Raw genomic sequence first — 19621 nt, forward strand, 5'->3', positions numbered from 1 at the left:
CACACATAGCCTATTAATTTATAGATACAGTACATATTTTATATATATCTATAAAGAGTAGTTTATTAAATGTTAACACTATCACAAGATCCCACAATAGTCTGTCTGCAAACTTAGGAGCAAGGAAAGCCAGTCTGACACCCAAAACTGAGGAACCTGGAGACCAATGTTTCAGGGTAGGAAGCATCCAGCAGGGGAGAAAGATGTAGGCCTGGGAGGCTAGACCAGTCTCTTCATTTCACGTTTTTTTGCGTGCTTTTTATTTGCTGACAGCTGATTAGATTGTGACCACCAGATTAAGGGTGGATCTGCCTTCCCCTGCCCACTGACTCAAATGTTAATCTCTTTTGACAACACACAGACACACCCAGGATTAATACTTTGTATCCTTCAATCCAATCAAGTGACACTTTGTATTAACTCTGTCACAAGTCTACCCTTTGTCAACTTGAATCCATATACATCTCCTAATATCATACACAGTCTTCAAATAGAGTAATAAGGCCATACTTACACCTAATATAATACAGTTATCCTTTGTAGAACTGGAAACGCACCAATCTCCAAGCCAAATACTGTGACGTAAAGTTAACGATATTTAAATGTTGATAGGAAGTCAGTAAATCTTATGTAACATGATGAAGGAAAAGGAGAGATATTTTGTTCGTACAAGTGCATATATGCACAAACATGTTTTTAGCAAAAGGAGGAAGAAATACTCATGACAATTACAGTCCCCATTTCTGCAGCTGGCCACATGGTCATAGCTGGTATTGATGACTGCCTTTTTCTACTACCCATTCTGTAGTCTCTTTGCATTCAGCAAGCACCTCAGCTAGTTGTGGTTTTATTCCTGGTAGAGTGACCCAATCTTACATTCCTGAGGGGTCTGGGCCATTTTTAGTGCTGCCTAGATTGGGCTGTTATAGTTTCCTGTTGACCTTAATCACAGGGCATGGTAATACTAAGACATGCCTTAATGGATCTCCTGTATTCCGTGTATACTCTTCCTTACCTCTGTTGTGGAACAGTAGACTGATTTCTTCTTGGTAATCTGGTACAGTCACCACAACCAACACTAACTCCCTTGTTAGCCTGTTGACTTAAAGGTAAGAGGAGCCCAAAGTATCCAGGGGGCAATCATAAGTTCCAGTTTAATGGAATCCTTGTGTCTCCTGGTGCGAGCGTTCCTCCCTCTGGAACTAAGACCTCTAGGCCAGCAGAACGTAATATCGCAGGAAAAGGAAGCAAAAATTTTGCTAGTGGATCCCTAGGGGTAAAGGTGAGTGGTGCCACTTCCATTTCACCTGCTGATTCCTTGACCCGTGAATCCTGGCTATTGGAGAAACAGCACCAATATTGGACGCTGATTCAGAGCATACGTAGCCTTCTGGAGAATTTTGCCACAGACTTGCAAAGTATTGTCACCTCGTTGGCGTTGTAATTGTGACTTCAAAAGGCCATTCCACCGTTCTGTAAATCCAGCTGCTTCAGGACAATGAGAAACATGGTAAGACCAGTGAATTCCATGAGCACGAGCCCACTGCCACACTTAGCCATAGAGTGCCTTGGTCAGAGTCAATGCTGTGTGGAATACCATGATGTTGGATAAGGCATTCTGTGAGTCCATGGATAGTAGTCTTGGCAGAAGCATTGTGTGCAGCATAGGCAAACTCATATCTGGAGTAAGTGTCTATTCCAGGGAGGATAAACCTCTTCCCTTTCCATGATGGAAGAGGTCCAATATAATCAACTTGCCACCGGGTAGCTAGCTGATCACCCCGAGGAATGGCATGCCGTATCGAGGGCTTAGTGTTGGTCTCTTCTGCTGGCAGATTGGGTACTCGGCAGTAACCATAGCCACGTCAGCCTTGGTAAGTGGACGTCCATGTTGCTGTGCCCAGGCATCACCTCCAGCACTGCCACCATGGCTACTTTGTTCATGAGCCTATTGGGCGATGATAAGGGTTGCTGCGGATAGAGGCTGAGTGGTGTCCACAGAATGGGTCATCCTATCGACTTGATTATTAATCTTCTCTGCTGAGGTCACCCGTTGGTGAGCATTCACAGGGGATACAAATATCTTCACAGTTTCTGACCACTTAAAAAGGTCCATGCACGTATCTCTTCCCCAGATTTCTTTGTTCACCAATTTTGTAATCATGCTTCTTCCAAGTCCCTGATCATCCAGCCAAACCATTGGCTACAGCCCATGAATCTATATAATCACACATCTAACCATTTCTCCTTCTAAGCAAATCATACAACCTGGTGCACTGCTCAAGGTTCTGCCCACTGAGAAGATGTTCTTTCACTGCTGTCCTTCAGGGATGTCCTAGAAAGGGGCTGTAGTGCTGCTTCTGTGCACTTTGCAGTGGTGCCTGCATATGGTGCAGAACCATCTGTGAACCAGGCCCTAGTCATCTGTTCCACTGTCAGGTGATCATAGGGACTCCCCATGAGGCCACCTGTGCAGGCTGGGTAAGAGAATGCAGGGTGGCAGGAGTGGAGACATGGGCATTTGAGCCACTTCCGCATGTAAATTACTTGTGCCTTCAGCACCTGCTGGAACCCAATCACTTATATACCACTTCCATTTGATGCATGACCACTTTATGGCTAAATGGGTCAGAAAGCACCCAGTTCATGATAGTCAGCTCAGGTCACATGGGACTTGATGACCCACAGTCAAATGTTCAGTTTCCACCAAAGCCCAGTTAACAGGCCAAGAGCTGTCTCTCAAAAGGAGAGTAGTTACCTGCAAAAGATGGCAGGGCCTTGCTCCAAAATCCTGGAGGCCTCCGCTGTGATTCACCTATGGGGTCCTGCCAAAGGCTCTAACAGCATCCCTCTCTGCCCTTCACACCTCAGGCACCATTGAATCTGCTGGTCATATGGCCCAAGTGGCAGAACAGCTTGCCCAGTAGCCTGGACCTGTTGCAGAGCCTTCTCCTGTTCTAGACTGCACTCAGAGCTGGCAGCCTTTCAGTACACTTGATAAATGGGCTGGAGTAACACACCCAAATGAGGAATGTGTTGCATCCAAAATCCAAATAGGTCCACTAGATGTTGTGCTTGTTTCTTGGTTGTAGCAAGGGCCAATTGCAGCAACTAGTCTTTGCCTTAACAGGAATGTGTTGACAGGCCCCACATCACTGGACCCCTAGAAATTTTACTGAGGTAGAAGGTCCCTGAATTTACTCAGATTTATTTCCCATCCTCTGATACACAAATGTCTCACCAATAAGTTCAGTGTTTTTGCTGCTACTTGCTCACTTGATCCAATCAGAATAATGTCATCAATGTAATGGACCAGTGTGATATCTTGCAGGAGCAAAAACTGATCAAGGTCTCTCTGAATAAGATTATGACACAAAGCTGGAGAGTTGATATACCCCTGAGGTAAGATAGTAAAGGTATATTGTCGTCTTTGCCCACTGAAGGCAAATTGCTTCTGGTGGTCCTTGTGGACAGGAATGGAGAAAAAGGATTTGCCGAGTCAATGGCTGCATTCCAGGTACTAGGAGATGTGCTAATTTTCTCAAGGAATGAAACTGCATCTGATACAGCAGCTGCAATTAGAGTCACCACTTGATTAAGCTTATGATAATCCACTGCCGTTCTTCAGGATCCATCTGTCTTCTGCATAGGCCAAATGGGAGAATTGAATGGGGACGTGGTGGCAAGCACCACCTCTGCATCTTTCAAGTCCTTGATGGTGGCCCTAATCTCCTCAGTACCTCTAGGGATGGATAGTTTTTGATTTACTGTTTTTTAGAGGCAGCTCTAATGGCTTCCAACTGACCTTTCCCACCATAGTCGCCCTCACCCTACCAGTCAAGGAGCCAATGTAGTGGTTCTGCCAGCTACTAAGTATGTTGATGCCGATTATGCGTTTTGGCACTGGGGAAATGACCACAGGATGAATCCAGGGACCCACTGGACCCACTATAAGTGAGACCTGAGATAAAGCTCCATTAATTATCTGACCTCCATAAGCCCCTACTTTAACTGGAGGACCACAATGATGCTTTGGGTCCCCTGGAATCAGTGCTCAGAACTAGTGTCCAGTAGTGCCTGAAATGTCTGATCATTTCCCTCTCCCTAGTGCACAGTTACCCTGGTAAAAGGCCAGAGATCTCCTTGGGGAAGGATGGGAGAAAGATTCACTGCATAAATTGTTGGGAATGTAGTGGGGTCATTCCTCAAGGGCATCAGGCCTCCCCTTCATTCAAGGGGTTCTTGGTCTGTAAACTGGCTCAAGTCTAGAAATTCATTGAGGGGTCGTCATTCTGGTTTTATTATTCAATTTAGTCTTTTGTCCACTTGACCTAGAAGCTTTCTGGTTGTATAAATTAAGTAGGAATGCAGTAGACTTCCTATCAGTTTCACCTCTAGGAACACTGTGATTAATTAGCCAATGCCAGAGCTCTATCCAAGTCAGACTCTTCTGATTGCCACTTTGCCTCTGCTGTCTGTTGTGGTAGCTATGCCCACCTTGTCTTTGACAGTTGAATGCCGCCACTTGGCCCCTGCCACCTCGGGATCCAATTATTTCCATTATATTTAAATTTTGTAGTTGAGTGACTGCGGTTCCCACTGTTAGATCTGACATACAGAGTCGAGCAATTAGAGGGCTCTTCAAAGATACAGGTGCTGCCCTCACAAATCTGTTTCTCAAGGCATTGGTCAAGGGTATATCTTCTGGACCCTCCCAGCTGGGATGACTAGCTCTAAAGTGACTGATTCACCCCACCATCCCAATCTCCTTAGTCTTTGGATCCCTTCCTCTACATTAACCAAGGGAGATCAGTCATTTCCAGCTCACTCACCGTGTGCCATCTTTTAGTCGTTATTTCAACCAAGCAAATAACCTATTAGAACCTTTTCTTAACTCCCTGAGCTGCAACCTGAAATGCAGAGTCCCTACTTAGTGGACCCAAATCAAGAAATTCAGCCTGATCTAACTTTGTTCCTTCCACCATAATCTCATACCCTTAATATTCATTCCCATGCCTGTTCTCCAGATTTCTGTATATATGAATTAGAGAACTCGAAACAGTTCTCTTTGAGTGTTGCATATGTCCTCATAGGTCACACTCCCAGCCTCACCTCTAGGGGCCCCCCCAGTACTTTAGCCTAGTTATAGGTCCAGAAACAAAGAGAGGTGTTTGGAGTGGCTCCTGAGAAGAATCAACATTGGCTTGCCTGGCAACTGCCTCAGGGGAAGCCTTCACTGTTGCCTCACATAGCACAGGCTTTATTTCCTCAGACAAAGTTGGAAAGACTGATGGCAGCATGGGTCAGGGAGTGGACGTTGCCACTACTGGGAATGGGGAAGCTGTTCTTTCTGGCAGAAAAGTTTCATCAGAGTTTACAGACTCAGTGTCCCCAGCTTCATATGGGTCCTTCCACGCACCCCCATTCCAAGTTTCAGGGTCCCATTCTTTTCCAGTCAGTGCCCTCACTTCAACAGTAGACACCTGGCAAGACTGTGCATGTATCTTTCATTGCAGGTCAGACACTCGCATGATAAGAGCTTATGTCTGTTTTTCCACAACTTCAGCTCTTTCTCTACAGGAGATAAGACTCTCATTCAGGGCAATCTTAGCAGTTTTGAGCCTTAGTATCTTCTTCTGAAGCCTAGAGACAGAATCCCTGAGTTCATCATTTTCTTTCATCACCTTGTCCACTGCACTTAGGAGCAACTGACTAGCTTCATTATGTTCCTTGGTTCTCCACATATGGTCTAAAGTATTATGTATAGAGTCACTAAACTCCTAGCTTCTCACAAGCTGTGAATCAGGAGTGTCAAATGCATTTATTTTGCATAACTCTGTGAACAGTTCACACCAGGGACTATCAGTGTTCTCTATACTATTAGAAAGAGTTTTTAACATTTTTGGGTCTAATCACATTAAGCAGCCAACTCCAGAAACCCCAAAACCAATGAAAGAACTCCATCCTTAATATTCTGTTCCTCTGGATCCCACTCCTGGTACCAAAATCTGAATTAGGGTTCTCTAGAGGTACAGAGCTAATAGAATATATATATTTGTGTGTGTGTGTGTGTGTATATGTATATATACACATATATGTATCCTATATATAATATTCATATAGTATATACTATATATAAACTAATAGGATATATATATTTTATATATTATGTATGTATTAAACTAATAGGGTATATACATAAAATACATACTACATATAAACTAATAGTATATATCCACTTTATATCCTACTTTATACAGTATATCTTTTAATTATATATAAATATTAAATATATGTAAAATGCATATTTTATAGTAAATGTTTATATATATAAAGGGGAGTTTATTAAGTATTAATTTACACAATCAGAAGGTCCCACACTACTGGGCATGGTAGCTCATGCCTGTAATCCCAGCACTATGGGAGGCTGAGGCAGGCAGATCACTTGAGGTCAGGAGTTCGAGATGAGGCTGGCTAACATCATGAAACCTCATCCCTACCAAAAATACAAAAATGGCTGGGCGTGATGGCACAAGCCTGTAATCTCAGCTACTCGGGAGGCTGAGGTAGGAGAGCCCAGGAGGCGGAGGGTTGCAGTGAGCCGAGATCACGCCACTGCACTCAAGCCTGGGCAACAGAGCCAGACTCTGTCTCAGAAAAAAAAAAAACAAGATCCCACAATAGGTTGTCTGCAAGCTGAGGAGCAAGGAAAGCCAGTCCAAGTCCCAAAACTGAAGAACTTGGAGGCCAGTGTTCCAGGGCAGGAAGTATCCAGCACAGGAAAAAGATGTAGACTGGGAGGCTAAGGCTAAGCCAGTCTCTCCTTTTCACGTTTTTCTGCCTGCTTTATATTTTCTGGCAGCTGATTAGATTGTGCCCACCAGATTAAGGGTGGATCTGCCTTCCCCAGTTCACAGACTCTAATGTTAGTATCTTTTGGCAGCATCCTCACAGACCCTTCCAGGGTTTACACTTTGTGTCCTTCAATCCAATCAAGTTGACACTCAGTTTTAACCATCACACATATGTAGTAGTTTTGCAAAATGTGATAGCAAGGAAAAATATAGCTGTTTAAAGAAACAGTAATGCTGTCATTAGCAAATAAACTGATTGGAGTCTCTGGATCATAGTTTGGCTTCAACTCTCGCAAGTTTACAAGAGCATTATCTGGGAAAATTAGTCAACAAGGTTGGAAATGAGTTCTGGGAAACTTTGCTCACTATCGTCCAGGCACCAGGCCAAACAACAGCATGGGCCAGGTACTGAATAAATGGCAGGAGTATGGTCAGGGCAGTAGGTGGCTCTAAATTTTCTATTTTTGTTTCCTTGGTGTATGTCACAGCAGTTTTCTGTGGGGTGAAATGAGTATCCTCAACCAAGGAGCTGGGCATGGAGAAAATGAGAGGAACCTCATTAATACATGGCAAGGATGACTTATTCTGGCTTTCTGTCCTGGTTGAAAAGATGAGACTGCAGAGATTTTTATGAAGATACTCCCAATTTGTCTGTCTTTTGAGTCACACTGCTCCATTATGGCCATTTACCTTTTACATGCGGTACACAACCAGTGTTCTAGGATTTTTGTTCATAGTTCTCCTGGTAAGGATCCTTTTATTTCTCCCTGTGCTGGACCTCCTGTTGCTTGTGTCTCATATTTTTCTCTTTATTTTCTCACATATTGGTGGCACATATTCTCCAGTGACTATTTGAGAGAAGGTTTGTGGTAGTTAGAATTTTTTTTTAGTGCTTGCACATGAAGTTTTTTTTATCCACAGGCTGGTTGATAGCTTGGCTGAATATGAATAGGACCTCTAAGTTAGAAATATCTTTCCTTTCGAAACTTGAAAACATTGCTTCACTGACTTGAAATATTTAATCCGTCTTCCACCAAATTTACAATAGAATTATTTTATCTTGTAATTTTTTTTGTAGGTGTTACAGTTCGAGTGCCTCAAACAACCACGTATGTTGTAAACAATGGACTAACCCTGGGATCCACAGGACCTCAGCTCACAGTGCATCACCGACCACCACAAGTGCATACTGTAAGTGTTGATGCTTGGTTTTGTAAAATTCTCAACTGTAAAGGTGTAAAATATTATTGTAGTTGGCATTTTTCTTTAAAGTGGTTGTATGCAAGGGAAGTGTTAGGTCTTTCTGCTTTTTCAGAAGTTTATTTCTAAAAATTGATCTTAAACCATTATGAACAAATGTTCATAGGGATGACGATCATTTAGAATTGAGTTTGCTTGTGGTGTACAGTATACAAAAACAGGTCCACAGTTGGGGTATATGAAGTGAAATATAGATCATTTCTAATTCATAGTGAAATTGAAAAGGACATTTTTCCATGTGTTAATTTTATTCTTTTGTTTTAAACTATGCCATGTCTAACTGCTACATTGTCATCAATTGTTTTAAAGAATCCAATGATATTGGGAATTCATTAGTTAAGAGGCAGCAGAGATAACCAAAGATTTCTCCTTAGATTTAGCCTCCAAAACAACGCCACATTATCCTGTGACACAATTTTGTCAGTGTTTGACTGGTATGAAATATCATCATAATGATGATGATGTTCCAGTGTTAGAAAAGTCAATAGGACTTCCTAAAGTTAGAGTCACGTTTTTTTCATCATCTGGCCTTGACCTATCTTTCCAGATTTTTCTTCATGTACCCTATATCCAAGAAAAAATTAATACTTGTTGTTGTCCATACGTCCCCTCACTTTCCTGTCCACATGCCTTTGCTCATGCTTTATTTTTGGCTGAAAGGTACATGATTATTTCTGCATCTCTGGATCCTATCTTTCACAGTTCAGTTTAAATATCACCTTTTTCTTGTAAATTGGCCAAGAATATAGTACAGATTCAGTGTTAATGCGCTTATTTATAAGAATATGCTACTGTCTTATATTGCAAAATAACTTAAAAATGAAAGTATAGTTGTATTCTCCAATTTTATATGATTTTGATTGCTATAATGATATTTTAAAATGTTGTATCATACTGAAGTGATAATCTGTAATATAGATAATTCAATCATAAATTATTTTGTTAGAAGTAGATCATTATTTCCGTGTTCCTCAAAATGATGTTCCATCAGCAGGGGCTTTTTATTTCCTAAGAAAAACTCAAAATATTTTAGGTCTAGGAAGTGGAGCAGGAATAACCTCAGCATCATTGTTTGTGGCATCATTCATTACAAAACCCCAAATAGAACTTGCCAAATTTGATATGGTATTTGGTATTTCCTAGAATTCTTGATGTAAAATGATATCTCTATGTATGTTCTCTAAGGTGTTTTAATTCTAACATTCTAAAATGTTGTTTTTGTGATCATTATAAATCAGTGTGACTTGTTTTTTTAGGAGCCGCCACGCCCTGTGCACCCAGCACCCTTACCAGAAGCTCCACAACCACAGCGTGTGCCCCCAGAAGCTGCCAGCACATCTCTGCCTCAGAAGCCACACTTGAAGTTAGCACGAGTTCAGAGTCAAAATGGCATAGTACTGTCATGGAGTGTCCTGGAGGTGGATCGAAGCTGTGCCACTGTTGATAGCTACCATCTCTATGCTTACCATGAGGAACCTAGTGCCACTGTGCCCTCACAATGGAAAAAGATAGGGGAAGTCAAGGCACTTCCCTTGCCCATGGCATGTACTCTCACCCAGTTTGTATCTGGTAGCAAATACTACTTTGCAGTAAGGGCCAAGGATATTTATGGACGTTTTGGGCCTTTCTGTGATCCTCAGTCAACAGATGTGATCTCTTCTACCCAGAGCAGTTAAACCTTGGAGCCTTTATATTTTCCTCTTTTAAAATTTCCACCTTTTGGTCTTATTTTTAATCTTGTGCATGATACCCCATGTAAAATCCACCTTGTGCAAGATTTCTTGGACAGATGTGTGTATACACTACATTTGTTTATAACCAGAAGCAAAATAAACTCAGCCCACAAAGCTAGAATCTTTTCCTGGACAGTTTAGGCTTTGGGGTTTGGAAATGTAAATGTGTACCTTGCTTTAGTTTTGAGGCTGGGGAATATGTGTGGGTGTTTATGTGTGTTTTTCCCTATGTATGTGTTACTGCATTGGAGTCTTCCATTTTTATTCTCAAATTTACCTCTTAAAGTACGAAGTAGTAGATCAAAGGATTTGAGATGTGTAACTGGCATGATTCTGCTTTTAAAGGATCTGTAGGATCATTTTAGTTAAATGGTTTAAACAGAATCAAAGCAAAACCCAAAGAAATGAATTAAAAACAGAATGGCTAACTAGTTTAAAATAGGTTGATTCGAACACAGGAAAGGATCTGTTTGTCATTTCTTTTGTCTGGTCTCCTAAGTTGTTAACTAGGTTAAAAAAGATCTGCAATGGCCCCCTCCCTTTCCTCATCTGGCTTTTACATTTATTTTGTGCCTTAAAGATGAACTACAAAAATAAACATGGCCAAAAATAAATAAATAAACATGGCCATATGTCCATGGTTGCTTACTCTTCCCTTGCAGCCTTTTTACCCTTGATTTCTTGCACACCTCCTCACGTAATTTTTTTTTTTTTTTTTAGATGGAGTTTCGCTCTTGTTGCTCAGGCTAGAGTGCAGTGGCACAATCTCAGCTCACTGCAACCTCCGCCTCCTGGGTTCAAGCAATTCTCCTGTCTCAGCCCGAGAGTAGCTGAGATTACAGGCGCCCGTCACCATGCCCGGCTAATTTTTGTATTTTTAGTAGAGATGGGGTTTCACCATGTTGGCCAGGCTGGTCTCAAACTCCTGACCTCAGGTGATCTACCTGCCTCAGCCTCCCAAAGTGCTGGGATTACCGTTGTGAGCCACCGTGCCCAGCCTACTCAAGTGATTTTTAAACCAAGGTGTGTGTGTGTACATGATGTATATGTACACACATGCACATGCACAGTCTCATCTTAGCTGGGCATGGTGATGGCATCACATTTAACTCCAAAAATTTGACATGCTATTTTCTTCTAAAACTGTAGATGCTTTTATTTTTGGTCACTATTTAACTTTGTGTAAAGTGGACCAAGAGAAAACCATATTGTGGAAGAAAATTTTTCACGTTTTAGTATCCGTGTTGCACACGGTGTTAGAGATTGTGAAAATGATTCTAGTTCAGTTTATCACCCAGAGCTATTACCCAATACTAATTCCTTAGTATTCTTTCAAAGGAAGCAAATAGCAAGATTCACAATATAGAATGAGCTAAAATATCAAGGGGAAAGTTTCATTTCCTCTTTATTGTCACATCGTCTTTCCTGTTTTAACCTTTTAACTTTGTTTTGATAGTGCCAAGTTGAATCTGATGTACCCATTGTTAGCTTTGGATAGAATTTAAAGTATATCCCAAAATTAGCCAGGCATGTTGGTGCATGCCTGTAACCCCAGCTACTCAGGAGGCAAGGAGAATCGCTTGAACCCGGGAGGCAGAGGTTGCAGTGAGCTGAGATGGTGCTGTTGTACTCCAGCCTGGGAGACAAGAGTGAAACTCTGTCTCAAAAAAAAAAAGAATTTAAAGTATATCTTTTGAGGTCATTTTATGTAACAATTAGATATAACCTGTGTATCTCTCTGTTCCTCTTCAAAATTATTAAAATTCAGCTTAGGTCATGGATTTTTAATATGAGGGCCAGCTGTACTGGTGTCAGGTAGGTGTTTTGAGTGTAGATAGTTTAGGACTGGCGGGCTGGGTTAAGTTTTAGGAGTGAGAATGTGCTTGAGAATATTTTGAAAGGAATTTATGAATTTTGTGAAATAACTTACAAGTCCTCTTCCTTTGCAATATTTGAATTCATTTTTCTACCTTCTCAAAATAGTCGTTCATTTTTCCTAGAATTACAGGAGGGAACTCTCTCTTTTGTTAATGTTTTGTTTGCAACTTTGATGGCTTATAATAGGAAGTTTTCTAGTTGTAAAGAAAACTCTTTAGAGACTTTTGACTGGTCAGTATACTATCATCTGAGGTGTAAGATTTGATTCATGATGAAGAAAGCCTATAGATTGCCAAAAAATTAATGCTCCAAACCTCCTTTCACTCTCAGAAAATGAGACCACAAGGGAGTATGCTATAAATCAAATTTGCCAACCAACTATGTAGATATTACTCATTCTAGGACTAATGATGATGGTAAAGAAGTTGCCAGTGTTATGACAATGAAAATTTTAAAAGGAAGGAGTCGATGATCTTCTAGATGTATATGAACACCTGTCTATATCTGCATGTGTATGTTTTGACCTGCAGTGGTTGCAGTCTTGATTATGTGTTCAAGATTATTCCTGTCTACAAAATTGAAGGCCCTTGTTCAAATTGTTCTTTATTGGGTGTTTTTATGGTCATGTGGTTATACTTTTCTTACATAACCTACAAAAGGTTCTCTTGATGAACATTTTTATTTATGTTTACTAATTTTTTTAAAAAAAAATAGCATTATTTAATCAGATGAAGAAAGCCCAGTAGAATTTTTTTTAAAAATTCATTATCCTAGCCTATATTATGTTTTCTGTCAAAGGAAAACAAATTCTCAAATAGCAATTCTAAAAATAGATTTACTAAAGTAAAATAATTACTTAAAATGTTTTATTCCAGTTGGAAGGAAGGTACAGGGAGAGCTCGCAATTATTTAGGGGAAAAGTATATTTATTGTAAGATGGTGTACTCAAATTAGCCTACCATGGCACGTAGGGGCAGCAGCTATATTAGATTTACTAGAGGTGCTAGGTTAGAACACTAGGTTTTTATTGAGGCAGGTTTTAATATTGATAGATGCGTTTTGTTTGGTTTGCTTCTTCTGGGAGAGAGAATGGAGGACTTAAGTAGTAAGTAGCTACTGATAACAGACTTTCTAGTAGCAGTTTCCACTCCGCGGTTAACTTTTTAGTTTCATAGTATCTTTTCACAAATTAATACAAATAAGCTAGATTCTCCCATTTTGGGAATGCAAGTTTTACTACATTTTTAGCCTGGCAATATTTGTGTAGGTATTGCTTTATTGGAAATTCTGGAAACCTGATACTGCCACCTGCAATGTTGGATGTTTGTATGGCATTTAAAGATAACGGTGATGTTTATTATTCTATACTTTGCATTCTGTGAGAGTAGTTTTCACTGTCTTAAGTGTGAGTAAGCCTCTTCTAAAAATCCTGTTCTTGCCAAGAAATTTATAAATCACATACAAAGACATCTGTTGTTAACAGTTAATTTTATGAGGTAACTATATCCTTCTATTTCTCTGGATTCATTTTTTAAAAATATGCAGAATACTGCATACTGTTTAAGATAGTATATACATTTATGAGAGAAGTGGAGAGCTTTCTTCCTTGAAAAGTCGGTATTTGTTGAGATATCATTTGCCTCACAGAGGGGTGTTCCCCACTCCCATCCCCATTGCCAGATAATAAATACTTTGAAAAAGTGACCTAAAACAGCTTAAATCTTAGGTGCATCTGTCTGCAGACCTCCTTAAGTAGGCTGTATCTTACAGTTCTCTTACTGCATTGGGTAAGTGTTAACTTTGTTGTTTGTTCTTTTGCTTTAAATATTCTCCAAATTACCATTTATGCAACAAGGTCAGGGTTAATACTGCATGGTTTTCATTTATCTTGTTTCATGAACTTTCCAGTACTGTACAAGGTCAACAAAGTAATGCCTGTGGTATCCTCATCTCTCACTTTTTTACACTGTGATCTTAGCACAGTAAGGTACTGCAAAGACCTTCCTTCCAAATGTTCTCCTTGACTTTACTTCTTGGGCTAATTCAGTATCCTCAACATCCTATGATTTTGTTGTTTTATCACTGACCTGTGGTTGGCCTGTTTTATCCTAATTTCCAGAAAAATCAAGTCCTAGTATTTGCAATATCAAATAACTGTCTAAAACCAATGTGTGATTCTACCTTCCTTACTATTTTTACTGGGGAAATGCCCTTTTTTTTTTTTTTTAACTTTTGGGACACACACACAAATCAGCAATTCTCATGAAGCGTTTGTTAGCGTGGCAGACTTGTCTAATTCCTGAAACTCATTCATCCCCTTGAGCCAGCCAATGGGGAGGAATAGGATAATGCAAACACATGTTTTGTTTTCTCATTTTCAAATAATTTACTATGTTAAAATAAACTTTTCTTTGTTTTTTATTTGTAGAGTCAGCTAAGTACCCATATTTAAATGCAGTCTTTATCATTTTTTTGAGGTTTTTGTTTTTGTCTGTTTCTTTGTTGTTTTTGTAAATAAGGTAACTGGGCAATCAAACACCTTTTGGGGATTCTGGCTTTAGTATTTTATCAGCCATTTCAAAATTAAATATAAAAATCCTTTGTAAGTAACTTGCATCCTAATTTTTCTTTATTGCAGTTGAAAGTGTAAATAATAAGACAATGTAAGTAAGACCTTCCTAATGTCTAATACAAACTGGGCTGTAGCAAGTGGCCCTATTTTTATTAGGGTTTTGAAGGTTTGTATGTGTGTATGTGTGTGTGTGTGTGTGTTTTTTTCTTTTTTAAATGTATAATAGAGTGGTGTCTGTATAAGTGTTAACTGTAGTGGGGTTTTGTCCAGCAAGCCTGAAATTTATACTTTGAAATAAAACTACTGGGTTTTTAACATTCTGAGTACTCTGTTTAATTCTGGTTATTCACCCTTGTGGCTTTTTTCTTTCTTTTTTAAGAATCTTTCACCTTGTTTAGAGTCACCCATTACATACTGTATGGTATGGCTTATTTAACTTACTTCGTAGTTCCATGGCACTCAGATCACATGTAACTCTCCAGTTTTGAAAGAAAGTTGCTATGCAGGGTTGCTGCCAGATTGTATAGGTGCTTTTGGCGTATAGGAGGCAACAGTAAGGTTTACTATATTGTATGCCTAACCTACACCACAAAAGGACTCAACTGATGCCTGTTAATGACCAGAAAAATCATTAACTACAATCACTAACTACTACTAGAGGTTCCTTTGAAAACGAAGCTCCAGCGTCTCCTAGGGTTTTGTCATGAGGCATATTCGTCCAGGGAAATGAGAAAGAGCATAGGAGGAGTATGGATTCTTATGGGCCGGGCCCGGAAGTGGCATTCGTCTCAGGTTCCAGTGGCTAGAATTGTCATGTGGCACAACTATCTGAGGGACACTGGGAGATGTGGTCTGTGTCAGCAGGCATGAAAAGAGAATATGAATTCTGCTGAATGAAGGAGCAGTTTCTGCCATACCCTCTTGTGTATTAGCATGTATACTAAAGCTTAGTGTTATTTATATATATAACATTTCTTCTACAGTGCTCTACCTTATAGCGAGTGCTTGCTGTAAAAACAACAGTCAGTGGAAAACGAAAGCGACATGAATTTAATATATTTTATTGCATAATTCTGATGGGAAAAACATAGCTAAAATAGTGCCTTTGGTTTCTTATTTACAGCCTTCTAGTCCATCATCTCCCTCCTTCATTTTATGTCACGTTTCAAAATTGGTTTCATGGTAATAAAATCAAAGTTGTAGACCTCTGGCATGCCCTGATGTAGAGTTTTGTTGAAACGGTTCCAGTGAAAAACAGGGAGGCCACCTTGTACTGTGGGACCACTTATGGCATAGGATGTGTACTGAGATGCTAGGTAGATATCTGCCACCTGGCAAGAGAGAGGAGGAGGACATTTTAGAAAAATCATTTGGCAAAAAATTAAATCCATGGCCTTTCCCACTCCCCCAACTACCAAAGTCATAATATTAGCTTTTTTTTTTTTTTTTTTTGAGACGGAGTTTCGCTCTTGTTGCCCAGGCAGGAGTACAGTGGCACAATGTCGGCTCACTGCAACCTCTGCCTCCCAGGTTCAGCAGAGATGGGTTTTTGCCTTGTTGGTCAAGCTGGTCTCAAACTCCTGATCTCAGGTGATCCACCTGCCTCAGCCTCCCAAAGCGCTGGGATTACAGGCATGCTGGGATTACATGCGCCAGGCTGCCTTCTTTAAAACAAAATTTTCTTGCCATTTTTCACATTGTCTTTATATGATATAGTCTTCTGTATACATTTGGCATCAAATGTCAATCAACTAGAATTGTGTGAAATGAACAGTGTAGCCAAAAGCAAGATATGAAGTCAGATTACTCATTCAGAATTCTAACTCCAAAGCTTATTTAAAGATCACTTAACCCCTCTATGAGTCAGTGTTCTCCTTTGTAAAATGGGCTGATAACCCTACTTCATAGAGTTGGCATGAGGATTAATGCAAGCAATGCTCAAAGCAATGCCTAGAATAGATGAAGTCCTCAGAAAAAGTTGTTATTAATCAGGGTGGTAACAAGAGTCTTAAAGTAGGTGGAGCTCACTGTCAAAAATTGAGGGCCGTGGTTCTCAAAAACACCTAACCACTGACTAGCAGCAGATCTTAATCTTAGAGGGGAAAGAGAATCTCTTCTGATTTTCCCCATAAAGAGAGAAATTGTATTTTTAAAGAGTATCCTTCAACAGAAACTTTTTGATAAAAACAATTGCAGGCCTCTGTCTCCAGAAGTGAGATTTGGTAGAGGGAAGCTTGGCTTGGGTTCTCCCAGGCAAGGCAGCAGAGGTGATTTTCTTGGTGTATTCTGTGATAGATACAAACTTCACACATTTGACTGCATGTTTGCAAATACCATTTTAAAAAAGGAATACAAAAACATTCATAGGGGTTTCATCTGTGCCAGCTTCTCTACATCTACCTTTTTTTTTTTTTTAATGTTAACATTGAGAATCATTACGGTTAAAAGCTTTGCCTTCATCACATAGCTAAAAAGAAGGTTGAGCTGGAACTCAAGATACTTTAAAGCATTTCCTGTTTAGATATTAGGCTGATAGAGAATAATGTGTAACTGGGGTCAGCATTCCTATAAATTTTTGAGCCAAAGACAGAATACACAGTTTACCCTGACAGGTTTCTTCCAGAATTTAGGACAGGTGATGAAAAGACATACACCCAAGCCAAGACTGCAAAAGGATGTAGTAGCATGATTCTGCCAACCAAATGCCTCATACCCTCAGACATCCCAAATCCAGTGGTGAGCAGGTAAATTTTTAACAACCATCTTTCTGAGGAAAAATGTTCCTGATTTCCATAATGTAAATACTTTCACTTGACTGGTTTCAGACTATCAACATGATGTCAACTAACAATTGGTTCCTGCATGTCTATGAGCTGGCTTTAGCACACCACTGCAAACGTACTTATTACTTATATTTTGAGAGACATTACAGCATTTATCATTTCTAACGTTGTGAAAAACCTCTGTGCTTTAGGCTTCTTGTCCAAACTTGCTCCTTCGGCTAAATCCGATTCATGTTTAACATGGAATCACACTGCTTGAATAGTGTGTTCTTTGGCCTTTGGGCCAGTCTGGTAAAACTTAAGACAACAATATCATCATTATGGCTGTGTACATTTACAAATAACACTGTTCTAAACATTTTACAGAGATGAAAGGCTTATTCTTCAGAACACCATATGAGGTAAGTACTGTTGTATCCATTTTACAGATGAAGAAACAGAGACATGATGGAATTATGTGATTTACTACTAAATGGCAGAGCAGTGACTTGAAGTTAGATAATAGGACCTACCACCAGAATCTCTGAAACAGCTGATTCCTGGGTTGAGTTTATGGTTAGAGACATTACTGTGCTTCCTGCCTGTGCAACTTTGCCTTTGGAGAGGCCTGTGTGCTGGCAGGAATTAAATTCAAAACCCAATAGCATGTTACCTTCGTGTCGTAACAACCTCCAGGACTTGGGTTAGGTGAGTTCAGATCCTCACGGCAGCAGATGGTATTACAGGGGTCACCCTTACTGTAAGGATCCTTCTTATAATCTAGGAAACAGAGAGAGATGGGGAAGAGAGTGAGTATTGGCTATTCGGAGACACACTTCTCCACAGTAAGGTTTTGGGGCCCGTTAAAGCCTCAGCCCAGCCTGCTTCCAGATAGAGACATCTGCCTTAGCTTGTGAGGAAGGAGTAAGCCCTTGGCCCCAGGCCCAGCCTGCTCTTAAGAACCTTACACAGTGAAAAATGGATAGGAGACCCAGATAAATGTGCATCAGTTGTTTGACTTTGATGCTGTTCTTAAAAAAAAAAAATACAGATTTGATGCTGTTCTTAAAAAAATGTGGTATTTATGAACAATTTTTGTTTTATTAGCTGCTGTTAACCTTGGAAGGAAACTTGTGTTTGGACAAAAATTTTAAATGACCCTGTATGAGTTATTTCTTCTGTGTCTTACAGCTGACTTTTTTCAATTAAAAAATGTATAGACTCTTCTCTTTCATTTTATAAAGGAGGCCAAAGCTGTATTTATTGAGTATAAAATGTATAATATTAGTTAAATACTTAAGTAACTTCTTACAGTTCCTTCTAGTACAGAGATGATAAACTTACATGGATTCTTTATCCATAGGGAAGAAAAGGAGTTTTGAAGAATGATTCTTGAGAAATATGCTACGTACTGTTGTATCGCATGATGTATTTCATGGATGCCATATCAGTCACTTTCCCCTGGTCACGCCGGAAGATTTTGGCTCGTGGAGCTAAATCATAAGAGTAGTCCAAGCCCAGCTTCTGAACTAACAGTGGATAGCCACTCCAGCTGTAGATCTTTTCATGGAAAGGAACATTGTAGGAGGGCCAATATCCTGATTGGGAGGGAAGGGAAGTAAGGGAGGGATTGACAGGGAAGGAGACAGAAAAGGAGAGAGCAAAAGTTATCCATGTTCATTTAGTTTGAAAATGGGCACAGGTGTTTAATTACAAAATAATGTATACAAAATAAAGCTTTTTGCATGTGAACCCTGGCAGCCACACAGCCTTTTAAATTTCCTAAATCAGCACACCTCTAGATTATTTCATTAGGGGAAGAAGAGCATCAGAATTCTCTGGTTTTCACCCCAAATTATTAATCTCTAAGCCAAAAAATAACCATATTCTTTATAGAGCAAAATAAAGTATAATGCAAGGCGATCTGGGGAGCTCATCTAAGTGGATTTAGTTACTGAAGTGCCAAGAAATGGCTGTTCACAATGTGGCCCTGTAAAGGAAGATGTCAAATGGTAATCATGAGGTAGTGGAAGAACATGGCACTGGGAATAGAAAGCCTGAATTCTAGGCTCAGGGCTTAAGAACTAGGTCTTAGGCAACTTGATTTGTTTTGTTTTGTTTCTGTTTCTTTTTTTTGAAAGATGTCAATGGGGAGAGAGAGGAGAAGTCCGTAATGTGAGGGGATTGGGGGTGATCTTGTAGGTTACATTAGGTTTTTAATTCCTTTGACTCTAAACCTTTATAAAGGCTCAGCTTCATTCAAAGCTTTATAGTGTGTGAAGGCCACATAGCCTACTAGTCACTGAGCACCAAATATGTGACACAGCTCTCTCTGGTAAAAGCAGAATTTCAGAAACATCCTAGATTACGCTGGCCTGGGTTATTGCCTACAGAACAGTCAAGGAATGTCTCCACCATTCACGGTTCTCTCCCACCCATTCTCTCCCGGCCCTTGTCTGCCTTTCTCCTTTGTATTGTTGTACAGGACCTCCTCTTTGGGGGTGAGGTTACAGAGACAAAAAGTAAATGATAAGACATTCAGCCTTGCTAATTCTGAGAGCC

At 40.0% G+C, this 19621-nt stretch overlaps 2 protein-coding genes across 7 annotated transcripts in view; one reads left to right on the forward strand and one right to left on the reverse strand.

Annotated features, from left to right (window-relative positions):
- The window catches only part of ATF7IP (activating transcription factor 7 interacting protein), a 131130-nt gene extending 116516 nt beyond the window's left edge, over positions 1-14614 (forward strand). For 3 of the 6 annotated variants that reach the window (XM_023226138.1, XM_023226141.1, XM_023226136.1), the window contains exons 14-15: positions 7933-8045; positions 9371-14614. In XM_023226138.1, coding sequence (XP_023081906.1) covers positions 7933-8045; positions 9371-9790 — 533 coding nt within the window. In that variant the 3' untranslated portion in view covers positions 9791-14614. The remainder of the gene's footprint in view (positions 1-7932; positions 8046-9370) is intronic. The other 3 variants (XM_023226137.1, XM_023226139.2, XM_023226140.1) reach the window with 1 other exon arrangement.
- Positions 14615-15332: 718 nt separating this feature from the next.
- Positions 15333-19621, reverse strand: part of PLBD1 (phospholipase B domain containing 1) — a 66158-nt gene continuing 61869 nt past the window's right edge. The window contains exons 9-11 of the mRNA XM_023226142.1: positions 18472-18657; positions 17733-17839; positions 15333-15628 (exon numbers count right to left, since the gene is read on the reverse strand). Of these exons, the coding sequence (XP_023081910.1) occupies positions 15446-15628; positions 17733-17839; positions 18472-18657 (476 nt within the window). The 3' untranslated portion in view covers positions 15333-15445. The remainder of the gene's footprint in view (positions 15629-17732; positions 17840-18471; positions 18658-19621) is intronic.

Source organism: Piliocolobus tephrosceles, chromosome 10 (assembly GCF_002776525.5).
Source record: "Piliocolobus tephrosceles isolate RC106 chromosome 10, ASM277652v3, whole genome shotgun sequence".
Taxonomy (NCBI): Eukaryota; Metazoa; Chordata; class Mammalia; order Primates; family Cercopithecidae; genus Piliocolobus; species Piliocolobus tephrosceles.